The sequence below is a fragment of the Limulus polyphemus genome, unplaced genomic scaffold, assembly GCF_000517525.1.
Source record: "Limulus polyphemus unplaced genomic scaffold, Limulus_polyphemus-2.1.2 Scaffold4922, whole genome shotgun sequence".
NCBI classification, from domain to species: domain Eukaryota; kingdom Metazoa; phylum Arthropoda; class Merostomata; order Xiphosura; family Limulidae; genus Limulus; species Limulus polyphemus.
The window spans coordinates 24,865-35,026 of NW_013670532.1; the positions used below are offsets into that span (position 1 = coordinate 24,865).

Genomic DNA, 10,162 nt, shown 5'->3' on the forward strand with positions numbered 1-10,162 from the left:
CTTCTATTATCAAAGACTCTCTCAGAGATAAAGTTTGTAAGGTGTCTCACTGGCAAAGTAGTATGAAGGTTGAGTTGTCTTTGAAGGGTCGGCTTCTTTAGAGCAGGGGGAGAGATCACGAGATTGCTTCTTTGTGAATAAGGCCCTACCTATGGATGAATTAGAGACTTTCCCTGTACAATATTTCATTAAGGTTGGTGTACTCATGAGAAGATGGCATCCAGCTGATATTCTTGACAGTGAAGAGTGGGCTATTGTATATAGATATGAGATAATGAGACTAGCACATGAGAATCCATTGGGTGTGAACAAAACATGTAACAAGATAATGAGACATTTGTTTGGCCAAGTTTTATGTGTGATGTGTCTGAATTTTGTAAAACTTGACACATATGACATATGGTTAGGAAACCTAGTGCTCCAGTTCCTGTTGCTCTGCTGAAGCCAATTCCTTCATTTTTGATGAACCATTCATAATTGTTTTTATTGATTGTGTTAGTCCATTACCAAAAACATTGAGAGATAAAATTGAAGCTGTTATGGATTTTTTAACCCCAAAAACTGTGAGATCACTAAAAAGATTTCTTGGCATCACCAGTTATTATTGGAAATTTTATAAGAACTTCTCTGAGATTGTGGTTCCACTCACCAACTTGACTAAGAAGAAACAAAAGTTTGTCTGGAATCTTGAATGTGAAGTGGCATTCAATAAATTGAAGGCCTTGTTACGGAAAGCTCCAGTGTTGAAGGCACTGGATTTTTGTAAGCAGTTCACATTGACCGTTAATGCCAGCGATCTTGGAATGAGAGCCGTTCTGTTGCAAGACATTGATAATGGTATCAAATTCCAGTTTATTATTTCACCAGAAAAGAAAATTAACTGTAACCAGAAGAACTATTCCACCATTGAAAAAGAGTTGTTAGCCTTAATTTTAGCCTTGCAACACTTTAATGTATATGTTCATTCTTCTGTAGAGCTGGTAATTGTGTATACAGACCATAATCTATTTATATTTTTTATTAAAATAAGGAAAAAAAATTAAGACTTTTTAAATTGGAGGTTAGTGTTGTAGGAGTACAACTTGGATATTAAACATATTAAGAGAAAAGATAATGTAGTTGCTGATACTCTATCTTAAGACATGTAAGGGTTCAATGTTATTCTGTTAAATTATACGAACTAAAAATATTTGTAGGAGTGAGTCTGTTACTTGCTTTGTTAAATTGAAGTATTTATACCAAGTCATAATGTTATTATTGTTATCTGTGTGTAATATAAGAAATATGTATGAAGGTGTTAAATGTTGATATTTGACTAGGATATAGAAAATTTGCCATTTTATGCCAAATTTTCTTTGTTAGGAGGATTGGTGTTACGTGTTTTTGGCTTCCTTACGCCCTTCTAACTTAGTAATGTCACATGTATATATGATTTGCTTCCTTACCCCCCCATTTCAACTTAGTGATGCATATTTGTTTGTTTTGTTTTTTACTGTGATTGGCAAATCACCACTTAGTAATAGCTAAGTAAGGTGCATACTGTGCCTATATACATATCTATGGGTTGGAAATTCAAAGTGTGTTGGTTGTGGTAAGAAAATTGTATAAGATGTTGTTTCAGTGTTTGTTTTATATGTAAATTGTGACTAATAAATTTTAATTAGATGTCACCCAATGCCTACATTATTAATACGTACCATTACAAACATCGACAAATACCACATGTAATTAGATGTCACCCAATGCCTACGTTATTAATAAGTACCATTACAAACATCGACAAATACCACATGTAATTAGATGTCACCCAATGCCTACGTTATTAATACGTACCATTACAAACATCGACAAATACCACATGTGACAATAGTAGTATGAATATAGATCATTGTCTGTGTACATTACTCTTTATTTCACATATTTTGTCTCGTTCTTTTAGTAGCTATACTTCTTTGATCTCTCGGAGGTAACACTGCATCTATGGCATCATGTTGGTGCATTAGTATGTGTCCGTCATTTTTACAAGTACTATTAACCCTCTGTAGTTCATCTTTGTACTTATTATTATATGGTAACAGTGTTCATGATACAATAGTTGAAAGAAAACCAGAATGAGCTAATCTGTGGAAATTATCTGGTATACTTTTATTTATTGTTTTCATATCTTTGGTTACAATGCTTTATTAACAATTCAAAGTTAATTTGTCTTTTTAAGAACAGTGTTTGGTTAAAAGTAATTTAATAAAAATACAATTATGGATCTAGAATTAGACCTATTATTAAATGGAAATTATTATTCAATGGAAATTTTCATTTGATACTTGGTCTAGCCAACTCCGGGAAATCCTTCTGTCGCAGATAAGAGAGCAGCTCAGAAAGTTGGAAGTCGTCTTCGAAACCTTTTGAAACTACCAAAAGCCCACAGATGGGTGTGCTATGAATGGTTTTATTCAAATATTGACCAGTAAGTGGATAGAGATTTTATATGAATATTGATCAGTAGTTAATCAGTGTTGACCCAAATATTCAACTGTGAGTAGACAAAGATTTTATTCAAACATTAAAACTGTTTAAGTGGTTAGAAATTTCGTATGAATATTGATTTGTGATTAATTGGTGTTAATCCAAGTATTGATCACAAACTATGCACAGATTTTATTTAAATACTGAGCAGTTGAATAGATAAGAGATTGTATGTAACTATTAAACAGCAGTAAACAATTGTTTAAGTATTCAATAGTGAGAGTCTTTTCTGAGTATTAACCAGAAAAAACAAGTGATTTTATCCAGTTATTGATTATTGTGTGATCAATGTCTGATTCAAAATTGATCAATTAATTGCCACATTTCATCTAAATATTAACCACTTAATGGTCAGAAAGTTTTCTTAATTTATTTCAAGACGAGTAAGTGGTTTTCATCAAAAACCAGTGAATAATCAGAAGTTTAATTTAAGTGTTATCCAGTTAATATTTATTATCTGATCATTTAGTCTGTCTCAATTATACGTGCACTTGCTATATTTTATCCAGAAGGATTGAGAGGTTTAGAGAAAAAACATATCAGTTATATCATTGAAATTTCTTTAATATCTTTGTCAAAAAAAAAATGGTATTTGTGAGAAATAAATTCATCATATTTAGACAGATAACTTCTGGTTACTATTTTGATTTCCTACGTTCCGAGGCCAAATTTGTATTTCTGATCTATCAGCAGCGTTTAAGGCATTCAAAGGAAGTTTCCATTGTTTCTTGGGCAGATTATCTGTTTCATATTTATTTTGAATCTATACCTATATATAAAGACTTTTTTATCACTCGCCATTTTCAAAGTTTCTCCAGGATTTAGTATTTGTGATAGTAGCTAATTTTGTTATTTATAAAATATTTTTGAATGTACTAACAATTTTTGAGATACATCTCAAAAAAATATCTTTTTTGGTTGTAGTATCCATTTGTATAATTGCCAAGTTAAAGCTAGGGTTGTACTAATTAGTTGAGTGTTGTATTTAATATTCATTGAAGATCAGTTAATGTGTTTATAAGTCTTGAGTGAAAATGTGTCAGATTCAGAATTTTTTTTCTTAAGATAAGTTTCTAATTTATTCTTTCTTAATACTAACATCTTTATCAGTAATGTCAAGTTGCTTAATTAATACTTTGAAAATCATGATCCTGGTATGTGATTTAAAAATTTTCTCAAAGTACACATCCTTTTGCTTCTGAACAAACACATTTGGCAGCATAGTTTATCAAGTTGTTTATACTTTCAGGCCACTTTTCTTTGGAGACAATGAATTTTCAGTGTGTCTTACGGAATCTTTTCCTCAGTTAAAGACTAGGAAACTAAGACGGGTAGAGTGGGTCAAGATCCGAAGGATTATGGGAAAGCCTCGAAGGTATATACACTTGATGTTCATAATGGCACTTTATAATGAAGGCCACAAGTTTAGTGAGTACAATTTAGCAAAGAGGAAAAGAATAATTAAGCTTTTCTTTTGTGTTCACTGTTGCAGTTTAACCATTTTCAAGATTTATTAACATAAAAGTCTTTCTACATTGTTGTGGTTAATAACACTTTATGCAGAAGAAGCTTGGTTTATAGATCAATATTTTGTATGGCATTACATCACATTAAGACTAATATTATTTCTTAACAAATAGTTCTTTATCATTATGTGGGTTTCTGCTAAGATAAAAGCTTCTCATCCATATATGCCACTTCCAGTGAGTCCTTTTACTCAACACTAGAACTCATCAGGATAGCTGATCATGCAAAATACAAAGCTGTGTTAGAAAAATGACTTATATCAGTCATTTAGGAAAGGTTAATTACAGTGGGTCCCCATTATACATTGCATCGCTCTTCGTCATTTCATTATTGGAGCATTCACCAATTACAAACAACATTGCCTTGTTTCATTACTCGAGCATTCCAACATCATCAACTACTTTTCCTATGGCTTATTTAACTACAGTGTATGATACAAACATACATGTTAGAACATTAAAGGACTAAACAGTTTAGTGCCAAAGTTAATTGTTTTCCTGGGTTTCATTGGCAAGGTGAACTTTACTATCACTAGGGAGCCATGTTGGAAGGGTGGAAACAAGGCTTTTCTGCAGCAGAAAAAAACAATGTGCTCAGACAACGGCGAGCAAACGTGTTTATATCGTCCACAGTCTTGGGCAGTGGGTGACATATCACACTCCACCCAGTAAACTAGTCTGACAACATTGGCATGCTCTAGTAATGAAACATGGCAACATTGCTTCACACACATATTAGTAGTACAGTACTGTACATTAACTGGTGAACACTATGCCTAGTAAAGTAGTCCAACAATGCTTTAACAATTTAGTAACGAGAAAAGGTGACATTGTTTCAAAAATATTGGTAGTAATTGGTAAACATTATACCCTTACACCCTTTAAAAAGTTCTTCAAGAATGGACCAAAGTTTTTCAGAAATGCATCCGCCCATAATACATGTAAAGATTGTGTTGCTTAACATAGTTTCAGACATACGTTCCACTTTCCAAGAATGCATCATGACATAACATGGACCCTCTGTATTACAGTATATAGCAGTTCTTGCGCTATGGCTCAAAATAGTGGAATGAGGTTAGACCACTATTCCATTTATAGCATCAATTTTTCAGCCTGGCATTGCTGTATACCTTTGGTAATATGCAATATTACTCCCTTTATGTTGCAAATAAGGCTTCAACTGAGTGAGTAGGTCAGTAGCAAAATACATGAAGCCGATGCCAAACAAAATTGAGGTTTAATGTCGTGCATTACACCAGTATCTATATTTTGTAGTCAGGATGCTATTGTATTATTATTAAGAACCTGTATAGTTGTATTAAAGAAAGCTTTACTTAACATTATTATCACTGTTATTGTGATGTATTGTCACACAAAACATACATTTATAGATCACATTGGGTTTTAATTTAAAACATTTGGGGGAGGGGGGCTGTTTTAGTTGTTTTATTCAAATCATGCTTCTCTAGTATAACCTGTTATACACCATAATGGCTGATATTTTATTAATAACTGATATAAAGAGCATTTTTACCAAGGTTTTGTGTGTTGCATGCACAGCATACCTGATGAGCTCTGTTATTGAGAGAAATTCCTACCTTGTCAGCCATGGTATGTGTAGCACCTAAATTGTATTAAAGATGCTTATATGCTCTTACTAGAAATCCATATATGACTTGTAGAGTAAGGCTATAATGTCTCATAATAAGATATCTTTTTACATTCTCTTACAGATTTTGGTGTTGCAGCTTTCTAAATTAAAAACTGGGGGTTGTTTTTTTCTTGCTTTATTTGTATCTTTTACCATTTAATTTGTATCTTTTACCATTTACTTAAAATTTAAAAAAATCTCATATTAATTTTTACTTCAGCATAGAGAGTAATTTTATGCTAGCTGAAGTTTATGCTGTTTAACAGATGTATTGTAATTTACCAAATGATGGACATGTTCAACTGGTCAATGGGAATATTAAAATACATCTTTCCTTAATTCAGGGCTCTTAGTGTAAGACTACAGTACCTTCAAGACTTTGGAAAGGATTTAAATGAACATAACGTTTTTGTTGTCTTTTTCCACGAAATTACCTTCCTTTTCCAAAACTTCTTTGGAAATTAACTGAATTATATTTTTTTTAGATTGTTTTAAAAGGATTCAGTTGGACATGGTTTAACTATAAGAAATTCATAGAAAAATCTAAGTATTGGAACTATATAATTTAAAATAAACTCAGTTTTACTTTATGAACCTTTGATTACTAAGTGCCAAAGAATGTATAACCTTACATTAATCAGCAGTCAAATATCATATTTATAATACTGAAGTTGATATGTAGTTAGTTCTTATGACTTTATTTCATTTAGCATTGAAGAAGGTAATTTTTCTGTATACATTTGTTCTGATATGCTTATTTTGTATATTTTATGGCCCAGGTGTTCATCAGCATTTTTTACAGAAGAAAGGGAAGCTCTTTACTCAAAAAGAAACAAGATACGTCAGCTGCAACAAAGAAAAGTGGCAGACCTCACTAATTATCGTGATCTTCCTGATGAAATCCCTCTTCCTTTGGTGATTGGGACAAAAGTCACTGGTATTTAAAAAATTAAAATGAAGTTGATGTTTAATTGTTTTTTTTTGCTTCAGTGACATTAAGTTATTATCACTGGGCAAGCAAATATGAACAGTAATACTGTGTACCTACATTTTCTGTAGGTGCTGTAATACGATAATAAGCAATGCCATTCATAAAAGATAATGGGGATGTGGGCTGCCCATTCCACTGTTTTGACCAATAGCACATAAACCATTTCTAATGAAAGGGTACCACCTTCACGTGGCATTAAACATATATTTATTTTTGCCATTAACCTTATAACAACAGTGCCATTTTTTAAAAAAATTCTGCACGTGTTACTGAGTTACATTCAAAATTGAATTAAACCATTTTATTATCAATGTATTTTAATGATATTATTTTTGTCAAGTACATTATAATTCAAAGATTTATGTTATCTAAGTTTTATTCCTTTATTTCAAAAGAAATCTCTAAAACAATAATTAAAACTGCAGATTTTTTTTGTGCATGCAATCATAGTTACAATTATCAACTTTAAGATCTAGTATAAAAGAAACTGTATGTGTAATTTAGACATTCAAAGTACATCCTATACAGGGTATAGGTATACAGTAAATCGAGTACATTCCAAGAACTTTTGTTCCAAAGCAAATTGATGTAAAAATTCCTTAGTTCAAGATAAGCTATACACTTGTAAAGTAGAAGCTGTATTACTAAGCAACAGTTTTCAATTGGTTGGCATGTGTATAACCAATAGAAAGAGCAGGTTTTGCAGAATCTTTCCTGTGAAGTATCTTCTACCTACCTCAATGTTAATGTTGGCTATTTAGGCATACAATTCCTAAGTATATTGTTGGACATCGTTGTCCCTAGTGTTTGGCTATTTTTCTTGCCTTGTACATATTAGTTTAATAGACAGTTAAATTGCATTTAGGATTTACTTTATATTTTAGTTAATTATGTATTATTTGTGTTTCAAAATTCTAATTCGAAAGGATTAATGATTTTTTAAATTTATTCTGTGCTCAACCAGCTTTTATAAAGTTAGTGACTGTAACCACCATTTTGTCAGAGGCTAAACTGTCTCTACCAATGTTAACATTATATGCCTGTGGGCACCTGTTGGTGTATGGACATAAATGATCAAAGATAAAAAAAAATGAAAGGAAAATAAAACATTAAAAATAAATTGTAAGTGAAATGTAAAGATGTGAAATTATGCACATGACCCAAAGAAGATATTTTTAAGATTATTCAATGAAGATATAAAAGGCATGTACATATTTCAATAGGCCCAGCATGGCCCAGTGGTTGGGCCACTCGACTCGCAATCTGAGGGTTGCAGGTTCGATTCCCTGTGACACCAAACATGCTCTTCATTTCAGCCGTGATGGCATTGTAATGTGATGGTCAATCCCACTATTCATTGGTAAAAGAATAGCTCAAGAGTTGGTGGTGGGTGGTGATGACTAGCTGCCTTCCCTCTTGTCTTACACTGCTAAATTAGGGATGGCTAGTGCAGATAGCCCACGTGTAGCTTTCCACAAAATTCAAAAACAAACAAACATTTTTTCATTTTTAACATTTCATTGCACTGTATAGTGATGTTGTAGAGAAAGTAGCAAATAAAATATAAACATTTACCTTAAAAAACAGTTGATATTAATTTAGGAGGTTCTAGAGATTACGCAAGTTAAAGGTAAAAATTGTATTTTTATACTTATTGTGAAAATCACCTTGCAGGTGAACTATTCAGAGGCCAACTACAAATAACTACATTAAATAATGAATTTTTGGTTGAAATAATACAAAAAATCAAAATTAAATATTATACATACTTTTATGAAAGTTCTTGTCAAGTTTTAAACAATTTTATCCACTGGTTTTATTATTAGAAAGAAATTTAATGAGTTAGGTAATGTGTACAAGTCTAAAGTATGTCGTCATTATTGAGTCAACTTGTATTTTATTAAAAAACTACTCAGTGGTAAATAAATTAGAGAAGAGAGGATTCCTAAAGAGTAAATGTCACAATTCTCCTATGAGGGGAATTTGAGGATTTTTTTAAATATTGCCTTGTAAGATTAAGAACTAAAAACTTATATAACATTTAAATTTGGGTTATTAGCTATGTTTTGATTCTAATTTTATTTGTATACCATGATAATAAAGTACTTTAATTAAATTTTGAATGTAACTGAGTAAAACCTTGTGATGTGCAGAAAAAGATTCTTGTAAGGAAAGAGTTAAACATGACCAAAAATAAACATAGTATTTGTCCATTTAGAAACTTCAGTGCTCGATAATTACATTCAAGGAGCAATCTAATATAAACATTAACAAACAACTAGAAAGATTTATGTTTTCAACAAAATGTATTAACTCTGATTGTTCTTATTACTCAAGCTCGACTCCATAATCCATGTGATGGGCTTTTCATGGGAAGTATTGATGCTGTTGACACCACAAATGCCACTTATAGAATCACATTTGAGCGATCAGGATTGGGGTCACATTCCATACCTGATTATGAAGTTCTGGTCAGTTATTCATTTTCATCTCACAAAGTTTTATATTTTTATTGTTTAATTTTTGATATTTATCAGTGAAGGAAAACCATAAAAACAAAAGAGTAATGTGACAAAGAAATAAATGTTTTTACTTTCTTTATGAAAAAGTTTAAATTTATACAAAACATCTGAATTTTTTTAATAAGTAAAAATAAAATAGCCATTGTGCACAAATCTTTATTTAAGAAATACAAAATTAAGATCAATTTACATAAGATTTCATATATTAGAATTTTATACATATCTTACAGAGCACAGAACCACAGGAAACAATGCCAATAACTGCTTTTGCCCAGAAACAAAGGCCACGGAATATGTTCTACACCCCTCCAAGATACATTCCCGAACCTTCCTCTCCACAGTTGGTAAGATTAATGTTCTCAAGTATTAAAATAGTTTGATGTTGGGAATGCAGAAAATGTTGTATATGAGAATAAATTTTGATATGAACATATCTGACATCGTCAAATGAGAATAAATTTTGAATACAATGTAAATCAATATATGAGATTTAAATTGTTATAAACATGCATATGTATTTAAGCTGTAATTAATTTAATGCTTAGTTTAACTAGTAGTAGTAGTAATGTATATATATACAAGTTAAAATGTAATAATTTAGGTACAGGTTATTATTAATGAATGCTTTAAAAGACTTGTTCATTGTCTTCAAATTATGAATGAAAATTAAAACTAAAAAGCCTCAATAAATCTGATAATTACTTTGGTTAATTGTGTTTTCAGTTTGTTACGTAGTTTATTTGTATTTTGTGCTCGTTATAGTTTTCATACTATAACTTTTAAATCGGTAAGTGATTGTTAACAAAATTTGGCAGTTTATCAGTAAACATTACAATACTTTCATATGCAAAATATCTAATTTGTTTCTTAAGTTTTAAGGTTTGTAAAGCAATGTTTCTCTCATACCTTTTTTTCTTTTCACATCTTGCCTATTTATCGGGCAAAGTAA

At 31.1% G+C, this 10,162-nt stretch overlaps 1 protein-coding gene across 1 annotated transcript in view; it reads left to right on the top strand.

The window, feature by feature from the left end:
- Window positions 1-10,162, top strand: part of LOC106471867 (protein lin-9 homolog) — a 53,820-nt gene that overhangs the window by 19,419 nt on the left and 24,239 nt on the right. The window contains exons 5-9 of the mRNA XM_013932491.2: window positions 2,331-2,464; window positions 3,773-3,898; window positions 6,480-6,637; window positions 9,029-9,162; window positions 9,444-9,557. Of these exons, the coding sequence (XP_013787945.1) occupies window positions 2,331-2,464; window positions 3,773-3,898; window positions 6,480-6,637; window positions 9,029-9,162; window positions 9,444-9,557 (666 nt within the window). The remainder of the gene's footprint in view (window positions 1-2,330; window positions 2,465-3,772; window positions 3,899-6,479; window positions 6,638-9,028; window positions 9,163-9,443; window positions 9,558-10,162) is intronic.